The sequence below is a fragment of the Colossoma macropomum genome, unplaced genomic scaffold (assembly GCF_904425465.1).
Source record: "Colossoma macropomum unplaced genomic scaffold, Colossoma_macropomum, whole genome shotgun sequence".
Taxonomy (NCBI): Eukaryota; Metazoa; Chordata; class Actinopteri; order Characiformes; family Serrasalmidae; genus Colossoma; species Colossoma macropomum.
In genome coordinates, this window is record NW_023494784.1 from 34,193,113 (window position 1) to 34,214,030 (window position 20,918).

The following is a 20,918-nucleotide window of genomic DNA, read 5'->3' on the forward strand; positions in this document are numbered from 1 at the left end:
GGACATAGTATTTGTAGCATTAACATAAAACCAGGTGAACTTGGGCACAGCTGTACACTCTTCACTATATATGTTTTTTGCACATCTTTTGTTGTTGCATCCTTGAAACTGCTGGGATTTATTCATTTGCCTACTTTGCTTGAAAAACATTGGCCATTTTCCTCGTAAATGACAAAGCCCATCATTAGGGATCAGGGATGCACATGGCTATTCAAGTATTTGGTTAACCGTTTAAAGTGCCAGTATTCGAATACTGAAATAACTATTTGGGCTAACCATTCAAAAAACATAGTTTTTTTGTTTTAGCATGACTGTAAAATGTGACTGTTTCACAAGTATGTTTATTGTTCTTTGCTACCTACTGACCTGCTATTTCCTATGACTATTTTTGAATAATAAACATGTTTTCAAATTTTAACTCTCAGTGCTGTCATCCAAAAGAAAGCCTACTGATCTATTCTAATTTAGTCTTGAGTCTTTTTTTTTCCCCTGTTTACATTGATTCCCTTTTTGTTCCTTGCAATAACCCCATATCCGTTGATTAACTCTTATGGATACTCAGTTGTCAAAATTAGTCATAATGCACATCCCTATAACGAATGCATTATGATATCGGAATCATATTGGTATTGGCAGATATTTGCTTTAACAAAAATGATCGGCATTGGACAGATGCTTTGACTTGACTGATATTTTAAACCAGTTCTGATGACATATCTGCTGTACTCTGGAAGAGTGGAACGTTTAGATGAAACTGGCTAAAATATCTCTGTTTAATGCATTTTTCTATGTTTATAACTTTACCGAAAAAAAATGTTTCACTGTAATGCTGATTTTAGATGATATAGTCCCAATTTCTTCATCTTTTAAATGTTTATGTATCAGCATTCCTATCTGCATTGACAGATATGTACTTGGACAATGGCATCGGCCCATGATTTCCATTTCAGTACATCCCTACTTTCTACGCTGATGGCTCAAATGTGATTCCAATATTGAGTTAAGCGGATAGAAGTGGATCGCAAATTCATTATTTATCATATACATTACATACGTGGATGTCTCTGGGCAGCAGGATAGTGTATACTGGCATAGATGACATTGCCTCAGGTTTTTGTCATTTCTCTCTTTCTCATTTTCTCTGTGTCGCTCTATTTCTCATCACTGTAGCACAACAAAATTGCCACTGTGAATTGTTCCCTGTATTACTCATTTGTGACCACATTGGGAAGAGTTACTTTTTTTCCATCAATATAAATTGTTATCTCTAGATGATTGAAGTTTGTTTTTGTGTTGTGCTGGATTGGATTTGCGCAGATATGTCTAAGCAGGAGCGCTTTTGGCCATGTGACCTTCTGAACAGCGGCCAGGTCATTTTCTCTCACTGCAGCACTGAGCTGTGTTTACTCTGTCTACTCCTGCTCTGCTCAGAACAGATTATAGGTTTACCTGCCTACCTCAGTTCAGTGCCCTGAGGGAGGAGATAGAGAGAGAGTGTAGTACTAAAGCAGCTTTACACATGGGCCCATATTTTAGTCTGCAAATCAGGAGGCAGAAGGCAAGGAAAGTCCCGTGCTGAGAAGTCCAGGAAGGAGCGTAACCTGCTGGAATGCCCTGAAAACATGCAGCGGACGTCACTTACTGCCAACCAAGACTGGAGCAATGAATTGACTGAGATTCCAACTTAGGCTCTGTGGATTGCACATTAAAGGCATGGCAGACAGCATTGAAGAGGTACTGGCTTTCATCCTGCTAGACAGGACGTTATTGAGATCTCATCACGGTGTGGCTTTAGCCCTTCTGACTTCTTACCTTATGGATCAGCTGAGGTCTGCTACTCTGAAAAGATGTGATTCACTGAATTTTCTTGATTCAAATATTTACATCATTAAAATATATTACATCAACACAATGTTATCTTTCAGTTTAATTGCTTTTGGCAAGAATTGTGCTGATATAAGGACAAATTTGGATAGTTAGTCTAAAGTTTGTGTACTGTGCCCTGTTAAGTGGATGCCTTGTCTTGTCCTTGGAAGTCTTGTCATGCTTAGCATGTTATATGTACCTTAGCCCTGAAGACACCATTTTGTTTTCTGCATCTGTCTACATACAGTTGGAATGACAAAGAAGCCTAAGTTTTAGTATATTTTATGTATACTTTTTTTTTTAATGATCTAAATTAGACTTAATAGTTTGGCTTGGTGTTTCACTTAGATATAAAAACTTATGCAACATTGTTTTTACTAAACTTGAATCTTGATTCTTTCCTCTTTAATGGAGCAAAATGGCAGTTCAAATTCATAACTGAACAATTATTTGCTTATTTAAATAACGTGAATCAAATAAAAAGCTGCATTGGAAGTAAGGGGCAACTGGCTATTCAGCACAATGAGTCTTGCAAAATTATGCTACAGCATGCAGTGTGCAGGGGCAGCAGCAGCATTCAAATACAGCATGAGTACGCTTATCTGGTTCACGTTGTTTGTCATAAAATTGCAATGCAGGTCGGTCTATGTAAAAATAAAGAATTGGCCAGTTGCCAGTTGCTTGTCTGGAACAAAAATCCTGTCTGGAGCGAATATCGGCCAATCAGATTGTGCTCCCCTTTATTACATCCGCACGTCTTTCAGTTTACTTACTTTTGGCAGTGGTGTTAATGTAATTTGAATCAAGTAAATTTAACTCATCGCTTTTTTGCATATATAGTGGAAGTCTGTGTGTGTAGCAATGACTTATAGTGTGAGTAAAGTGACGATGGTGCTCAGGTGCTGCAGGACCCTGCTGCAGCTAATTGGCTGCATGAGTCATGCTGAGTGATTGAGTGATTCCTTTCATGTGTCAATCAGCGCTGCTCAGCGTGTGACTGTTTGCAAGGGGTGAGCTGGAGCTGGAGCTGGCCTCAGAGCAGCAGGATCAGATTGATTGCGAAAGGGTGTAGAGAGGGAATGTGAGACTGAAAGAGAGAGCGAGAGCAGTGGGATAAGACTGACGCTGGCATAAAAGGATGGAGAGAGGGAATGTGAGACAGAGAGAGAAAGAGAGAGAGAGAGGGTGTCAGGCAGACAGAAAGAGGGAGCATGGCTCTTTGTCGGAGGCTAAATTGGCTCTTTGTTGCCGCAGCAGCTGGTCCCTCTGGAGCGGCCACCCCCCATACTGACCCCCCAGGCCTGCAGCTAATGAGACCAAGAGTTATGGGGACACAGATGCTGAGTGTGGGTGTGTGTTTATGGCACACTATAGATTAATGAGAGCATATGTTTCTCCTGGAGTGTATTTGCTTGAGTAAGATGGCTTATTTAGGCTTTTTCATGGGTGACTTCAGTGAGTCAGAGCTAGATGATGTATGTGGTCTAAGATATGAGGACAATAGTACATTTGTAACCCAGACGTGAGTTTTGTGTGTGTGTGTGTGTGTGTTTGTGAGCGCAGTGGGTTTTACATTTTGTGTTTGGCACAGTATTGCTGATTGGCACAGATTGTAGTACCTTCTGTATGAGTGGGATTAATATTCTTGTCTAATGAGTAAGTGTTTGTGTGTTAGGAGTGGTAGTGGGGGTAGGGGAGCAGGAACCTGATCTCCCCCGATCCCCCCAGCCCTACCAGCTGCTACGTCCCTAATGTGTATCTCTGATACTGAGTGAGTGAATAAATCTTTTGAGTGTGTGTTTGCCTGTGTACATAAGGAATAGTGATGCCACATGATTTTTAAGTTCAGTTCTCAAGTCAAGATTTAATTTGACTTTTGAAATTTTATGTATTTTATGTATTCCTGGTCAAATGATGTTTTGTTGATTTTCTAAGTCAAAATAAGTGAACACATCCTCTACAGAGAACACATTTCTGCACATTTTAATGCACAGTTATTGTTTATCTGCTGAATTGTAACATGTTAGGAGAATAAATTTAACATAAAATGTGGCATGTGCCAAAGTTTTAATTGGATTGGTGATAGAGTTCTAATTTTTTATACACTATTTCAGATTTCTGTACTGTATTGAAATTGTTAAAGCCTGTTTTGAAGCTTACTTTCAAATTATGTGCCATATAAATGCCAAATATGTGTCAATGCTAAAATCCTAACGAAGCTGTTCCCTGGTATATGTATGAGGCATGCCGTAATGGTGCATGGTTTCAGCAACAGAGAACACCAACCAAAAAAGGCAAAGAAAATGCATGAGAAAACCATTCTGTTATAGTTAGTTATATACTATACTGTTCAGACTTCTTCAGTGACTACTATGATTTATTTAGTAACAACTATGAAACTAATATTTGTTATGTATGGTACTGTGCAAAGGTCAAAGACAAACCTTTAATTGTTTCATTTCTAGTACAGGTTATTAATTTTTCAGCATAAAGAAAAAAGGTAGAAAAAAAGACACAAATTTAACCTTTAAATTAAGCCTCAACAATTAAATAATAATTTCAAATAATGTGAAATATTTTAGTATTTAATGTGTTCACCCTTTGCTTTCATCACCGCTTTTATTTTTTTTGGGTGACTTGCTTTCAGTCTTTTAAAGAAATCTACAGGCATATTTTTTCCACACCACCAAAGTTCAGTCTTAGAAGTTGGTTGAATTGTCTGCTTCTCACAGTCCAAGCAAACCCAAACACATTCAGTGATGTCGAGGTCTGGGCTCTGGGGTTTCCAGATTCTTTCTTAAATTTGCAAATTTTCTTCTTTATGTCTGTTCCCTTTTCTCAGTAACAGTTTCTTGTTTAATCTCAGAAATGTGTCTTGGAAAAATTAATAACTTACTTAATGACCTTTTTAACTAGAAATTAAATAAATGGTCGGTGGTCCTTGATTTTTCACAGTACTATAGTTGTAACAGTGGGTACCCACCTACACACCCTTGTGTTAAAAATTCCTGTACACTGTATTTTTTTAACCTCTTTGAAACATTTAAATGTAGTCCCACAAGCGCTCCCTTTTTTCAAATGTGCTGTATTGGTAATCTGATTGCTGCCTCTTTTGTGGGTGTATTTTAAATACATAATCCTCACGCGTCTGTTATTCTGCAGCTGTGTAATGTGGGGCATTTATCTTTGGTCTGCAGTCAGTTAAGGACAGTTCTACATTCAGAACTCCACACAGTTCCACAGCCCTCAGTTCATTGAACTGAATTCAGCTCATTGGACTTTGTAAACCTTGGATGAGGAGGAGCTATGCTTGTTGGGTCTTTCTGTGAGTTCTGGCTGTCTGCTTTCTGTGGCTTCAAGAAGGTTAAGGTTTAATAAGGCAGAGTAATGTTGGCACTTGCTTTGGATCCAGACTAGGCCTGTGTAAGGATTAATGGATCAACACATGGTAATTTTCCCCCCTTTGTCTCTGGTCTCTCTGTTACCCTGATTCTTTCTATTTGTCACTCTCTCTTTACCTTCTTCTTGCTCTCTTTCTCAGTATCCTTTTCTTTAACCCTTGCTTTGACCAATGATCTTCCAGCTACTTTAGATTTCTGCAAGCATATGTCAGCACTACGTGGTGCTATCCATTTATTATGATTAGGGATGCACAGATACTGCTTTTTCTCTTCTGATATTAATATACTTAAGTATCTGCCAATACAAAGTGCCAATACTGTTCCTAACATTACTTAACCTAACTTCTTGATAGGTCCGTATAAATCTTGATATTCATACCATTTCCACCTTTCATATATTGTATTTTAGTAAAAGTCTTCTGTGTCACAGAAAAAACATACTAAGCTTGAATTAATAGAAGTTAATTGTTGGAAAAATGCACATTTGAATGGTTTCATAGCAGCGGAAAGTCTCTTTGACATCTGTAATATCTGTAAATGCATAATTAAATATATGTATTGAAATTCTTTCTGGCTGTTCCTCCCCTGGAAATACCAGCATTTTACTGCTGCTTGTATCAAGCGTGATATAATCCCACACTACACATGCAAGTGTCTCTCAGTAGTGCACTTGTGTGTCAGACGTCACTTCATGGTATCGGAATTATTGTCGATACCAAAACTGTATTGTATTATACTGTAAGTGCCGGTGTCAAGCCAGTATTGATATGGTATTGGTATAGGTGCCACACTAATTCGGGTTTATGGTGTGTGTGTGTGTGTGTGTGTGTGTGTGTGTGTGTGTGTGTGTGTGTGTGTGTGTGTGTGCGTCACACAATCTTGCCCATCAGTGTTCACTGGTCAGAACCAGGTCCAGGTAGTGTGTAAATTAGCCGGGCAGGTCAGGCTCTCTGCCGATAAGCTGCAGACATTATTTATGGAAGCACAGACACCCAAACCCATGAATCATTGACTATGCAGTTTGAAGAGTTCTCTGCACACACAGAAGATGAGAGAACACTTAGAACCTGTCTGCCAATGCCAGCACAAACAGAGACCAACTGAAGACCAGCTGAAACCAACTCAAACCAACAGTTACCCCGAAGCATTGAAGATCATTGTAACTTGTGAAGAGAGTAATTAGAGTGATGCTTGTGGTACTTTTTTAGGATGTCTCTGGGCCAAAGAATGTTGGCGATAGTATATTGTCACTGTTATAAGACAAACTTGTATCTCAGCACAGCATTTAAAAACAACACGTACCTATTACATTATGTGAACACTTCATTACAAATACGCCAAAATAAAGTGATTATATGTGACACAAGGTTTCTAAACATTGCATTTATCATCATCATCATATTGTTTATTTAAGCTTGAGTTGAGAATCCTCATTTTTAGTGTGGCTGAGTGCCCCAAGGGGTAAAACAAACAACAAAATAGTAATAGATTAAGAATCAATAGATGGAATACCAAGAATCTAAAAAATAAAATGCTAAAAATAATCAGTCATTAAAAACAATTGATAATAACCATGAAGACAATAAAATAATACAACAGGCCTTAAACAGTGAAAGCAAACTACTTAAAACAATGAACTAAGAAAATCACCCAAGACAGTCAAATTTGGAGCAAAAATTATTACATATTGAAACTTTAAAACCGCGGGAGAAATGAATGATACAATACTAGATTCTAAGACATGCATTGCTGCTGTAGTTAGAGATTGTGTAATACCATTTTTCTTTACCAATACCAATTCTGAAACCTGGAGAATGAGAGCTGACACAAATCCAATATTTCTTTTCTTCAGCAAGAAATATACAGCTAACAGCATCACGTCACGCAGTGTGGGTAACTGTTGCTGTAATAACCTACCTGTAAGAAACTGACCCAGAAATCCTAACACTTCTGTGCAAAAGTCATTCAAAACGAACATTAAGTACAAGTTATTTGTTGTTCAGAACATATTTCTAAGAAGGTTAGATGTAAGATAATCAACTTGCGTAAAGAAGGGGAAAGTCAAAGAAAAAAATGAAAAAAGGTTTCCAAAACTGAAGTTCAAGAAATTTTTAAAAGATAAAATGGGATTCCTAATAACCATACAAGACCTGACAAACTAACCCTATCAGATAAACAGCACTTAAAGCTTTCGTCTTTAATAGAGGAAACGATAAAACTCTGATTTTGCTTCAAATCTGAAAAAATCCACAGGTGTTTCTCTCCATCACTGTGAGAAGACAACCTTAACTGAAAGGATGTGTAGCTGTCAAGAAGCCCTTGACATCAAGCAAATGAAACAGAAATGCTACTGGTGTTCTCAGACCAATCCACTGATAACCCCACACATGATCATGAGAAGCAAAGAAGGCAACCAACTTCTAAGACTGAACTTTGGAGATGTAGAAATATATCCCTGCAGATTTTTTTGAAAAACGTCTGTGTAATGTTAAATATATGTTTTCTGTTTGTCTTCCTGATGTTGAAAAATGAATAACTTTTACTTAATGGCCGTTTTGACTTCTGCTTTCTGCTCTGTAATTTGTCTAATCAAGGCCCATTAGTGATGCCTGTGAGCTGTGCTTGTGTTTGAGAGTCCCCTGTTGCATTCGAGATGTGTGTGTTTGGCAGGGCCTCGGATGTTTCCTCTGGGGTGTAATGCAGCTCGGAGCATCAGCGCTGGTCTTGGGGTGGAATTACACACACACACACACACACACACACACAAACACACACACACACACATACACACACACACACACACACACACACACACACACACACACACAGAGGGGAAGGGATTTCTGGGTTAGCTGAGCGCTCTGGTTGCGCCCTGCACTCTCAGCTGTGCGCTGAGAGTTTGAGAGCTGAGCTTGCATTATTGATGCTTCTACTGCTCCATCACTCATACACACAGGTCAGGTTACTCACTCACTCACACACACACACACACACACACACACACACACAGACAGCAGCATACCTCTCCCACAGAAAGGTGTGTGTGTAGGTTATATCCAGTTACTCCTCCTGGATGGTTTAGTGGTGCTGGTACCAGAGAGATCAATTTTTTTTTTCTATGCAAAGATTAGTCATGTGTGTGTGTGCAGGCAGGTGTGTGAGTGCAGAAACAGTGTGTTTATTTGTCTGTGTGTTTTCTAGGGATGTAACAATACAACACATTGTGTTGTGTCATTGAATCACTTTGTATCATATTGTATCATGTAGTTGTATTGTGATTAGCATGTTACTTTGTGGGTAGTGTGTTAGCTTGGGGCTCTAGGACACTGTGAAGCACAACCTTTTTAAAATATCATGCTTCCATTATGTTAAATGCTCTAATAAAACAAAAATGTAAACGTCAAAGGGCCAATAATGGGAGAACCAAATTTCCCTCACTTATTTGAAGTAATATGTAAACATGTACCATTCCCAGTCCATGCAGACAGATATATATATATATATATATATATATATATATATATATATATATATATATATATATATATGTATATATATATATATATATATATATATATATCATGCTTAAACCTCTCAAACACTCTTATTAACCCACAGGAAGAAATACGCAGCTAACAGCTGGATCATGTTACATTATTTCTAACCAATATTTGATCCAGCATTTTCTGCTGCTCTCAGCCTAAAAGTGATACACTTAAATGCTAATATCTCTGCCATTGACACTGCAGTTTAGTCCAAGACTAATGTATCATTGCTGTCAGGTAAAAACTTGTATCTCCATTTTTGTCACTTTTTGCATTTCTGCCTAATTCCAGACCTCCAGCAACTTTGCACTGTGTTAAAATTGCATGATGAACGAACCAATACAAATGGTCTAAAATTATTTGGAAACAAATATTTTTACAGTAACTTACACTGAAAGTTAAGTGTTTTTTTTTTTTCTTCTCCTGTATTGTTACCATTTTGGACATGTGAGATTTTGTTCCAACAGCGTGAAGTGTTATGCTTCAGTTTGTGTGCACAAACATTTTGAATTTGCATACCTATTAGTGTGGGGATGTGAGTGTGTGTGTGTGTGTGTGTGTGTTTGTGTGTGTGTGTGTGTGTGTGTGTGTGTGTGTGTGTGTGTGTGTGTGTGTGTGTGTGTGTGTGTGTGTGTGTGTGTGTGTGGTTCATAGGTCCTGCTTTGATTGCACGGCCTCTTCGCTCTCACACAAAAGGACCGGGCAGTTTATCTCTGTCACGCAACTCTTTCCACTCCTCCTTTTTCATCTCCTCCTCTTTCCTCTCTCTGTGCCTGATAGACTTTGCTCTTTATGGTCACATGTGTGCAGCATGGCAGCCGTGGCCTTGTTTCAGCAACTCTCCTATCAACACGTCGCCTCCAGTTCCACACATTACCTCTGCCTCCACTGGACCTTGTTATCAACACTCCAACTTCACTGAATTATACATAAAACATCCTGGTGTAAACCCTGCTTCATTGGTAAACATAATATTTTAGAAATGAGAGACTGGATTGGTTTTTGTCACCTTTTTTACAGACTCTTATTAATACAACTCCGATATTGGATGCTATGATGATATTCACTGACCAGCACTTCATTAAGTACACGTCCTTGTGTCTACACTCATTGTCCGTTTTATCAGCTCCACTAAACATACAGGTGCACTTTGTAGTTCTAAAATTACAGACTGTAGTCCATCTGTTTATCTGCATAATTTGTTTAGCTTGTTCTTCAATGGTCAGAAACACCACAGAGCAGGTATTATTTGTGTGGTGGATCATTCTCAGACACTGACATCTTGGTGGCGTGTTAGTATGTGTTGCGCTGGTATGAGTCAATCGGACACAGCAGTGCAGCTGAAGTTTTTAAACACTGTGTCCACTCACTGTCCACTCTACAAGATACACCTACCTTGTTGGGCCACCTTGTAGATGTAAAGTCAGAGACGATAGCTCATCTGCTGCTGCACAGTTTGTGTTAGTCATCCTCTAGTCCTCCATCGGTGGTCACAGGATGCTCCCCACCCAGCGCTGTTGGCTGGATATTTTGGTTGGTGGACTATTCTCAGTCCAGCAGTGATACTGAGCTGTTTAAAAACTCTGTCTGATCCACTCATACCAGCACAACACATACTAATACACCACCGCCAAGTCAGTTTCAGTGCTGAGAATGATCCACCACCCAAATAAAGCCTCCTCTGTGGTGGTCCTGTAGGAATCCTGACCATTAAAGAACAGGGTCAAAGAGATCTAATAAAATATGCAGAGAAACAGATGCATTACCGCAGGGGCGTCACCTGGCCTGGGCTTCTGGGGCTATACGAATGTTTTTCAACCAGCCTCAAATCATCACACATTTCACCCCAGCTCGTGTGTACATCATCTTAAAAGCCGTGGTTTCATTCATTCACCCGCTCCTTGAAGGTAACTAATCAAACAGCTTTTCTTGAGTTAACTCAACTTGGGGACACTGGAGTTCATCCAACTCAGACTTCTTAGTTTAGTCAAGAATTCTCACAAGTCACATTTTTAGTTCTGAATCTCAGTTAGATAAATAATACAGAATGTATGTTACTTGACTCCATCAGACAATCCCACCAGACATTTTCTCCTATTGGGCTCCTAGTTATGGACAGCTATGGCATTACTGGGGATCAGACTTCAACCTCTTGTTGAGATGAATGCTTGGTCTGTTGCACCAATCGCAAGCTCCTGAAAGTCCTCAGTGGTCTGCACACCAACATCAGGAGATTGTGAGTTTGAACTTCAGTGATCCCACAGCTGTCAATATCTGGAATCCTAAGAGGAGAACACATTAATACACACACTAACTCCTAGCCCATGAGGTGCAAGGTTTTAAAGAGAAATTATGGAACTGTCAGCAAGCTGGAGACAAAACAGAAAGTGAAAGTGTGGTTAATGAATGAAGTTCTTTGCCACCAAACCTCTCAAAGGGGTAGGTATTATTGTGCTCCAGCTAAGAAAATAGAGTTAGTGAAAAGATAACACAGACTGCTCACGCACATTACAGCCACGTCATGGCATATTTTGCACCTAGACTTTCCTCATCTTTATATCTGGTCCTGGAAGTTTCTACAGTGTTATTCTGATGGTAAACATTCTTTCAGCACAGGTTCGATGCTCATGCCTCCGTCTAGCCGCTGTGTCTGCTGCCTTTGTTAAAGGAAGTTTCTCAAGAACACATCTTTTGAGGCCTTAAGAGGCATCCAAATGCAGTGTGTGTGATGCATTATTATTGAACTTTTGCTATTTATATACATTTATACACATTTCACCTTTAGCCTTAGAGGAGGTTATATGTTCTGGTAGTGATTTAGAATTTTATGCATCACCTTGTAGAATAAAGAAGGTTTTGGAGAGGAACAGGTGAGTTTGAGAGTTTCTTTGTAACAGAGGTTCAGGATTGTTCAAGATTGTTGTTTGTTCAAGATAGTGAGTGGTTTGTTGTTTTCTCTGTGTTGCTATGTTCTGCAGCTGAAACCACTGTTGTCATGTCGTTTAATAATAAAACCAGACAGTGGCTGAGAACATGGCAGCTGAGCTGTGGAGGGAGTGTCTGAATATCTGGCCCTGCCTACATCCTCTTTATACGCATTAATAAGGACACCGGGCGACACCCATGTGTTTCACCATGACCTTTGCGTTTATTTAGACCCTGATGATACTGAAATAAGTCCCCTTTTGGGAGCGTGGCCTCAGGCCTGCCTGCAGCTTGCATAACCACAGCAGCAGATTATAGGCTGTGTGGCTGTTGGGGCCAGTGGTGGTCTGTGTGTGTGTGTGTGTGCGTGTGTGTGTGTGTTCACTGTGCTAGGCTGCTGGCTATGCAGTGAGAGACAGCAGTGTGTGCCAGATGTTTGGCTCTCAGAGCTCCTAATACGCGTGCCTGCTTAATCCCTGCACTGCAGTGGTGGAGTAAACCAGCAGAGTTTAGATCAGAACAAATGCTTCCTGGAATCTAGCCATGCATCTCTCTCCCTCTCTCTTCCCATCTCTCTCTTTCTGTCTGTCTCTCTCTCAGGTTTAAAAAGATAATCATCATTAATGTAAGCTCTTCCAATCCCACATCCCATGGATGGGAAATGAGATAGGAAATTAAACTGGAATGACGGTTAAATGCTTGAATTTTCAGTTAGACCTGAAGTAGTAGTGATCAGCTCAATTTTCTGATTTTCACTACTCTGGATAACACAGTCCACATAGATCATTCCAGCGTAAAACTAGCATTTCATATGTTATTTGTTAGGTTATGTAATATTTTGCAGCACAGTATTGCATCCCTCAGGCTCATTAGTTTGACCGAATTTGCGATTTTGTGTCCTTCTTGTGTTTTCATTCTTCAGTGTTGTCTCACTACAGTACCCAGCATGCATAGCCCAAATAAGTCCAGGCCACCACTGTAAATAAGAATATGTTCTTAATGACTTTCCTGGTTAAATTATAGGTTAAGATAAACACACAAACACACACACATACACAACCAGTGGTGAAAAAGGAATTCTGACTGCTAGCATAGCCACTGATATAGAGGTCAATAAATACAGATGTGATATTTGGCGGCCTGTCAGTATCATTAACTTTCAGGCTTTCTTCTGCATTAGCCATAAAAGATATTTCAAACAGCCTTCTCCACAAATCCACACGAAAATGATAGTAGTTTTGCCCCCACCACCTTCAAAATACATCAACAGGAGGTGGTCTTTCTAGTCTTTAGTCTGGAAAAACTTTAGAAACTTCTATACTGCTGTAGTATTAGTATAGGCATGTTTACAACAGAGCACCATTGGTTAAATATTTTATTTTGTCCAGAGTATCCCTTTAAGTAGGGTACTAAAATGAGTTGATGCATGTTTGTATGTATTGTTTTTATTGACTGTCTATATTTCACTTTTGTGTACATTCTTCTTGTAGTTTGTGTACTTTTTAAAAAATATTTCTGAATCCTACTAAATTAATTTAATCAAATATAAAATTTGATATTTTTAATTAATCATGATCAAACCGAGATGGGAGGTTCTACAGCTAACTTTACAATGCTGAGCTTTGTAATTACTAGTCAGACCTGACAATCTTTTTCTGTCTTTATCTTTCTATCTATAGGTTCCCTGATCTTCAGCAGAAGCCTCCATCATTGAAGCCCCTCTGGCTTCCCTTTCTCTTGGCGGGTGGCCGCCCATGCACACGCACAGCACTATGGGTAGCTCCCCGGAGGTGCTGTCCTGGACGTCCTGCCCCAGCCTGCTAGTGGGGAAGCTAAAAGAGGAACTCAAGCTAACTGTGGTGGGGGACGCTCTGAAGAAGTCCAACCCTAACACTTCTCCTTCCTCCCAAGCCCCGCCTCCCGCACCTCCCCCACAGATCATCACGGACCTGGCCCCTCCCACCAACCTTCCCGTTCCCCTGCAGCAGCTGCAGGCGCCGGGCCGGGACGAGCTGGACTCGGGCCTGAGCGGGACAAGCCCACCGTGCACAGCCCTGAGCGAGGACTCCACCAGAGAGCAGGGCCACTTCGACAACAGCGTTCTGCAGCTCCAGGAACACGAGGATGCTGAATCGCCCGGCTCCTGCGGACAGGGAGGATGTGGCAGCGGCGGGGAGGAGGGCACAGAGGAAGGAGGGAATGGATGTCCCATGGAGCATACTGAGGATGGCATGCACCACCACCATCACGATGACATCAAACTGCAGTTTCACAGAGCTGGCACGGGTGGAGGAGGGTTTCTGGAAGGGCTCTTTGGCTGTTTGAGACCTGTGTGGAACATCATAGGAAAGACTTACTCTACGGAGTACAAGCTTCAGCAGCAAGGTGGGCAGTCTGATTTCTTTAGTTTCTTTCTTTTTTTTAATTGAGGGTCTACTCAAAAAAATCTAAAGATGTATTCAGGTGTCCACATCTACTCAAAATGAGGTTTTGCACTGGAGCTACAAGGCTAATGTAGCCTTGGACCAGTTAGCATTCTGCAGGCCTAAATCATCAAATGCTTGCCTCAAACCGCATAAGTAGCTATGCAATCTCAAATATACAGAAGATACAGACAAAATTCAGACCCCACAATGGCTGTTGCTGTTGGCTGTTGTTACCATATAAGCAAGTCTGTTTGAGGCTGCTTAACAGGGTGGCCAACGTTGTGACGTGTCTGTGGTGTAAATAATGTAGACATGCAGTTTGCACGATGCTAACTGGTGGGATATAAGTTTCCATTACTTGTTAGCTCCATTAGCCTCAAAGAACCACTGAAAATCATATGAAACAAACGTCCTGTGCACCGTTTCTGTGCGGTTTAAATCACTGTGATATCAGTCCACAGTCACAGTTGCAGCCACCGAGCTAGTGGGCAATTCCAAATTGTAGACATTTACACTAGCAGCCTGTCATCGTGTGCTGATATACCACTCCGCTGGGAGTAAGCCATTTCGGTCACTCTGAAATAGCCTCCTGTCTGTGGATCTGTGTAAGTGGGACATCCCCCCCCCCGACCTTGGGCTTAGCTACCCTCCAGCATCTTTAGTTATGCAGCTTTTTATATGATGCCCAATTGAAGAGCCATATCAGGACAGAGTAAGCTTTTCCAAATTGCTGCAAACCTCTGCTATTGAACTTAATTTCACCACACTGATAAAGCAAGGAAAAATTAGCAGTTATAGAAAATGTTAGAAATCTAGCTTTATTCCTGTAGTTTTGATTGGTTTCTCTTTTCTGTTTGTTATTTGGTCTATAGACATGTGGGAGGTTCCCTTTGAGGAGATATCGGAGCTGCAGTGGTTGGGAAGTGGAGCACAGGGTGCTGTCTTCCTCGGAAAGTTCCGCTCAGAAGAAGTGGCCATCAAGAAAGTCAGGGAACAGAAAGAGACTGACATCAAGCACCTTCGCAAGCTGAAACATCCCAACATCATCGGCTTCAAGTATGACTTGGTGTCTCTGCTCGTGCAGCATTGTTTACTGTTTACAGATTGATTTGGTGTTTCTGTGCACCCAGTGTACACAGTCTGCAGACTGCTGAGAGTGAGAAACTGTCATGAAATGCTTTACAAATGACACGATGATGTCTGACTCTGTGATGTTTGTTTTAATTTCTCTCTGCAGAGGAGTGTGCACACAGGCTCCATGTTACTGCATTATAATGGAGTACTGTGCTCAGGGTCAACTGTATGAGGTTCTGAGGGCAGGCAGGAAGATCACGCCACGTCTTCTGGTGGACTGGGCCTCAGGCATCGCCAGCGGCATGAACTACCTGCATCTCCACAAGATCATCCATAGAGACCTCAAATCACCAAAGTAAGCCCCTCCTAGGACCAGATACACCCAGTAACAGAAACCACTGAGCTCCACTGCTTTAGTACATAAAACTGTGTTGTACCATGAAAGAACATTGTTTATAGGCTTATCTGCTGAACCACTTATTAAAGGTATTTGTCTAACATAATGATAATAATAATAATAATAATAATAATAATAATATCAGTATCAATATACATATACAGTGTGTAAATATACAGAACTATTCAAGAACACCAAAACAGAAGTGTAACGAATATAAAAGAAGACATAGAAACAAATGCCTTTATATAACGTAGTTGCAGAGGAACACAAGAAAAAATGAGATTTAATCAAAGGGCGTGGAAGGAAGATAGAAAAAATGATAGGAAACAAGGAAACTGATGAACAAAATCAAGTAAGCATAATCATAGATGGAGAAAAGCAATAATTGTGTAAAAAGGAACAGAAAAAAGAGCAAGATTTGACAGTAGTGTTGGCTAACATGAAAACATGCAAGCATGCCAGTTAGCCTATGTCATAATCTACAGTGTTAGTGGCCGATATGGTTCACTGCTTAAAGCTATGTATGTTTTGATGCTAGCTTATCGCAAAATATGTGCTATTATCACAACTGTTAAAGAGCAGGGTTTGACAGTAGTCTAATCCATGCTTGTTCTTTTGTATAAGTCAGTCTGCTTAATCGTATTCAGGAAGCACAGCATGAGTGCACATGTACTTTCCTCTCCATTTGGCCTCTGCTTTTTGTTTTAAGCATATTTCAGCCAATTAGTGTCACTTTTGTCTCTTTCAATGCATCTTTTTGGCCTGTTATCGCATAAGCTGCGAGCTTATTTGGTAAAAAGGCCATAAATTGGCACAGGAATCAGGGTTGTGACATCAGACATTCTTGGAAATCAGAAAGGCCTGGTGTCTTTCCTCGAAGGGAGTATATGTGAGCTATGTGAAAGTTTCATATACGTATCATATGTCAAACCAGAATAACCTCCCCAACCGGAATGAAACGTTCAACTTGTGACCTGGTAACTGCATTTCTCTACAGCTATTGGCTGTTTTCCATCAAATCTACTTCTGTCACATCTACAAATAGAGTAAAATGTGCTTATTGGCAGTCACATTGTAAATATAAACAGTAATGTGACACAGTAAATGTTACTTTTAGTGTTCGGAAACTGACTTGGCAAAATGCGTCCAGTGCATAACAGTTCATCAGTTTGAAGCCATCGTTTCAAGTGCATCGATTTTGGGAATGTTAGAATTAAATATAACTGACTATGTGTGTGTATTTATTTAATATGTACATTCTTGAGATATATTATCTTTCAAACATTTTAAGAATAAGGTTGGTGTATTGGTTTTATTGTCTGTATTCCACTACTGTATCATTAATTCCCTCAGTCACATTACATATTCAGTGTATTTTTAATCATTCTGAATCTTACCAAAAATAATCATATCAAATCATTGTAAAATTTGACATTTCATGATATATTGAATCATTTCCTAAAGAATAATAATTGGAATCCTTGTGAGGTCAAATATTTACACCATCTATGTATAATGTTAACATATTGAGGATTGTTGTTACTCTGTCTCTTTACACAGCGTTTTGGTCACTCATAACGACGTCGTGAAAATCTCAGACTTTGGGACGTCAAAAGAGCTAAGTGATAAGAGCACGAAGATGTCATTTGCTGGCACAGTGGCCTGGATGGCTCCAGAGGTGATCCGCAATGAGCCTGTATCTGAGAAAGTAGACATCTGGTAAGGAATTTTCTACAATTAAATAAAAGCAAATTAAATTAATAGTAAATTAAATTAATAGTTCAGCAAAAATCAAATTTACATAAAAATAATCCCAGATATAGTAGATCAGCTAAGATGTGTTTATTGTCTCCATTTTGCATTTTTTGTTTTAAGATGGAGCTACGAGGCTAACATTGCTGACAAATACAAGAAGTCAATAGACACCTAAATCTTTTCCATAAATTAATCCTAAAAACCTTTCTCAAACCGCTCACGATGTGGTTTACTAAATAACAAATACAACTTGACTGTGTAGCTGAATGCTGGGGGCAGCCACTTGAGACTAGGTGTTTTGCCAAATTCTGACTCCTTCTGCATGCACGTCATGCAAGCATATGAACACTGGAGAGAGTTTAGATACATTTCTTTTTCTAAATAGCTGTTAATTTTGAATTTTCAAACTGAAGATACATCTTAAAAATAGAAACAGAAATACAGAAAACGCAAATGTAACTTAGCATCCATATGCATGCATGCCTGCTGCATAGGAATTCAGTACGCCTGTAGTCTTAAATAGTTGCAGCCAGCATTCAGGTTGAAGTTTTATTAATTTTTATAGTTCACACTAAGTTATGCTGTGTCCAAATGCAGAAATCGCAAACGTAACCTAGCATGGATATGCCTGCATGCCTGCTGTGTAGGAATTTGACAAGTCTGTTGTCTTAAATCGTTGCTGCCAGTGTTCAGGTTGAAGTTTTGTTCATTTTTATAGTTCACAGCAAGTTATGCTGTGTCCAAACCCATGCCAACAAGTCATTGCTACCTTAATGAAGACATGGAGGCGACCTGAGCAGGTTGGAATACGTTTTAGGGATGTATTGCAGAAAAGATTTGGGTGACTATTGACCTGTAGTGTTAGTGTTAGCATTGAAGCTCCAGCGCTAAAATTGAAGAAGCAAAATCTGGACACCAAACATGTCTTTCTGATTGACTATATCTGGGGAAAATGGAAAACTGTATTATTTGATTTTTTTGCCACTATTCCTTTCAAAAAGTTCAGTGCTAGCAAGCTGGCCCCACCTTTTGGAAGGAGTATTTGTCACGAGAATTCTCTGGCAATCTTCCATTGTTTGTTTAAAGTTAATTATTGTCTGAGAAGCTAACTGGCATGTAAGAAGCACGGACTTTTATGGTGTGCAGATTTACATGTGTGCACAAACACAGTCTTTGGAATGAAAATGTGACCAGTAATTTGCTCTGTGTCACTCACAGGTCATTTGGAGTGGTGTTATGGGAGCTCCTGACTGGGGAGATTCCCTATAAGGACGTGGACTCCTCAGCCATTATCTGGGGTGTGGGGAGTAACAGTCTGCACCTTCCAGTGCCCTCCACCTGTCCTGACGGCTTCAAAATACTCATGAAACAGACATGGTGACTGAATCTTTATAGCATGTTCTGTTCTTTTAATCCTTTTATACATGGGTGTGTGTACTGTGTGAAAGTATTAGGCATCAGAGAAAATTATGTTTAAAGCTATTTATCTGGACAGTAAGCATGCAGTGACAGTATTTCAAAGTGTCTAGAATAACCTTAAAGGCTACAACTTTTTTTGTCCATTGTTGAAAACAATGATGGTATAAAATTATCAGTTAATATTGATATTAAAATTATCAATAGCAACCTAACTCACTAATTATACGACTATGTCTATGAAAATAAAATATTCCAGTGCAGTGTTAGAAGCTAGAAGCTGTGTCCTCACACTTGCTCTTTGTGTGTTATGTGTGTCCAGGCAAGGTAAGCCCAGAAACAGACCGTCCTTCCGACAGATCCTGCTGCACCTGGACATCGCCTCAGCAGATGTGCTGGGAGCTCCACAGGAGACATACTTCAAATCTCAGGTGGATATGTGTAAATATCAATAGTACACACACATAGATTAACTGTACAAAGTTGAAGATTATGTTCTCACTTGATAACTCAGTTTTGGGAGCCTCTAGAGCAGGGGTGGAACTGAGGTCCCTACCCTAGCACACCAACTCAACCTGGTAATTAGCTGATGAGTTGAATTAGGTGTGCTTGAGAAGCTAATTCACCAAACTGTGCAGGAATCTTGCTCCCCAGGACTGGACTTCCCCACCTCAGCTCTAGAGTCATTAGGCTGACAGAATGGATCCACTGTTAGTTGCGCCCCCTGCAGTATTATGGCTGTAAGTACCTTAAAGAAATTTCTGTTTGTGTGTGCATTAGGCGGAGTGGAGAGAGGAAGTCAAAAAGCACTTTGAGAAGATAAAGAGTGAAGGAACATGTATCCATCGGCTGGATGAAGAACTTATACGCCGCAGGAGAGACGAACTCAGGTGAGACAATGACAGCATGAAGTACAGTGAAAATTTACTCAAGCACAGTGCCCTGAAATTACAAACTGACGTCTTTCCTTCACACTCTCTTCCCCTCTGTCTGTATGTTTTCTCCCTTTCTCTTGTGCTCTCAGACACGCGCTGGACATTCGAGAGCATTATGAGAGGAAACTAGAGAGAGCTAATAACCTGTACATGGAGCTGAGCGCAATCATGCTGCAGCTAGAAGTGCGGGAGAAGGAGCTTATGAAGTAAGTGCATCTCCCCAAATCGACACATCACTACTTGACTACACTCTTAGTTTTAGTGAGAAATGACACTTATTTTCAGTGAGGCGCTCTGTAGCCCAGCAATTAGAAGTTGTTTGTCAAAGTTGTGTCCCTACAGGACAGATCTGGTGTCCTCCTGCCCTGTGGCTGCACAGCCTTTGAGCTGTACTTAGATAGCAAGGGTCTGTCTTTAGAAGCATTTTTTTCTTTCCTTACATCAACATGTAAGCTTATGTTGCAAGCATAACCTGTTCCTCGGAGTGTGTTTAGGTGACACCAGAAAGACATATAATGGTGGATGTTGGTTTTGGTGGAATTCCTCTTAAATTCTTAAAACCTCGGCTGCCCCAATGGCACAGCACTGTGGGTGGCCCCTGCTCACAGTCTGTGTACATATTCATGTCTTTCGAGAGATGATTGGAAATGAAAATGTTTTCAAATAAAAACACATGGGATATAATCTCACTGAACTGTACTGACATAATTGACCTAATATTACTTTTGTGAGATTCTTATTTATGATGTGTGTATTCTTGGCAGGTGTATGTTTAGAGGTTGAGGTGAAAACTCATATCAGGTTTATAATAAGAGTGTCAGGTCTCATGTGATCGGGTCTGTCCCTGAGCCCAGATGTCTCAGTGCAGTTTAGCCTAATCTCCTTACACATCTGCTCCAGCTAGCCCTTAGATCACACTTTTACTGTGAAAATATTTTGGCCTACATTTATCCTAACCAGCTTTCTACAGTTATTTATAGCAATACAGTTTAATGACACTCTCAAATAAAATATGTGGTTGATTTCATTTTGAAGCATCACTTTAAAAAAACAAAAGGTGTTTAATTTACTAATTTGATTATGTGCATTTCTAAAGCAGCACCTTCAAGGCTAGCCTTGGTAAAGAATGAGGGGATGAAAATGTTGTTATTTGTTTTGGCAAGTTGTGTTCTTTT

General features: G+C 40.0%; 1 protein-coding gene across 4 annotated transcripts in view; it reads left to right on the plus strand.

Moving 5' to 3' along the window:
• si:ch211-45c16.2 (mitogen-activated protein kinase kinase kinase 13) overlaps positions 1–20,918 on the plus strand; it is a 53,781-nt gene that overhangs the window by 24,098 nt on the left and 8,765 nt on the right. For 2 of the 4 annotated variants that reach the window (XM_036569642.1, XM_036569648.1), the window contains 8 exons: positions 13,417–14,122; positions 15,036–15,219; positions 15,401–15,592; positions 17,198–17,356; positions 18,611–18,769; positions 19,131–19,239; positions 19,589–19,698; positions 19,833–19,949. In XM_036569642.1, coding sequence (XP_036425535.1) covers positions 13,492–14,122; positions 15,036–15,219; positions 15,401–15,592; positions 17,198–17,356; positions 18,611–18,769; positions 19,131–19,239; positions 19,589–19,698; positions 19,833–19,949 — 1,661 coding nt within the window. In that variant the 5' untranslated portion in view covers positions 13,417–13,491. Of the gene's footprint in view, positions 1–1,458; positions 1,735–5,061; positions 5,315–13,416; positions 14,123–15,035; positions 15,220–15,400; positions 15,593–17,197; positions 17,357–18,610; positions 18,770–19,130; positions 19,240–19,588; positions 19,699–19,832; positions 19,950–20,918 lie in introns of those variants that run through there. The other 2 variants (XM_036569660.1, XM_036569656.1) reach the window with 2 other exon arrangements.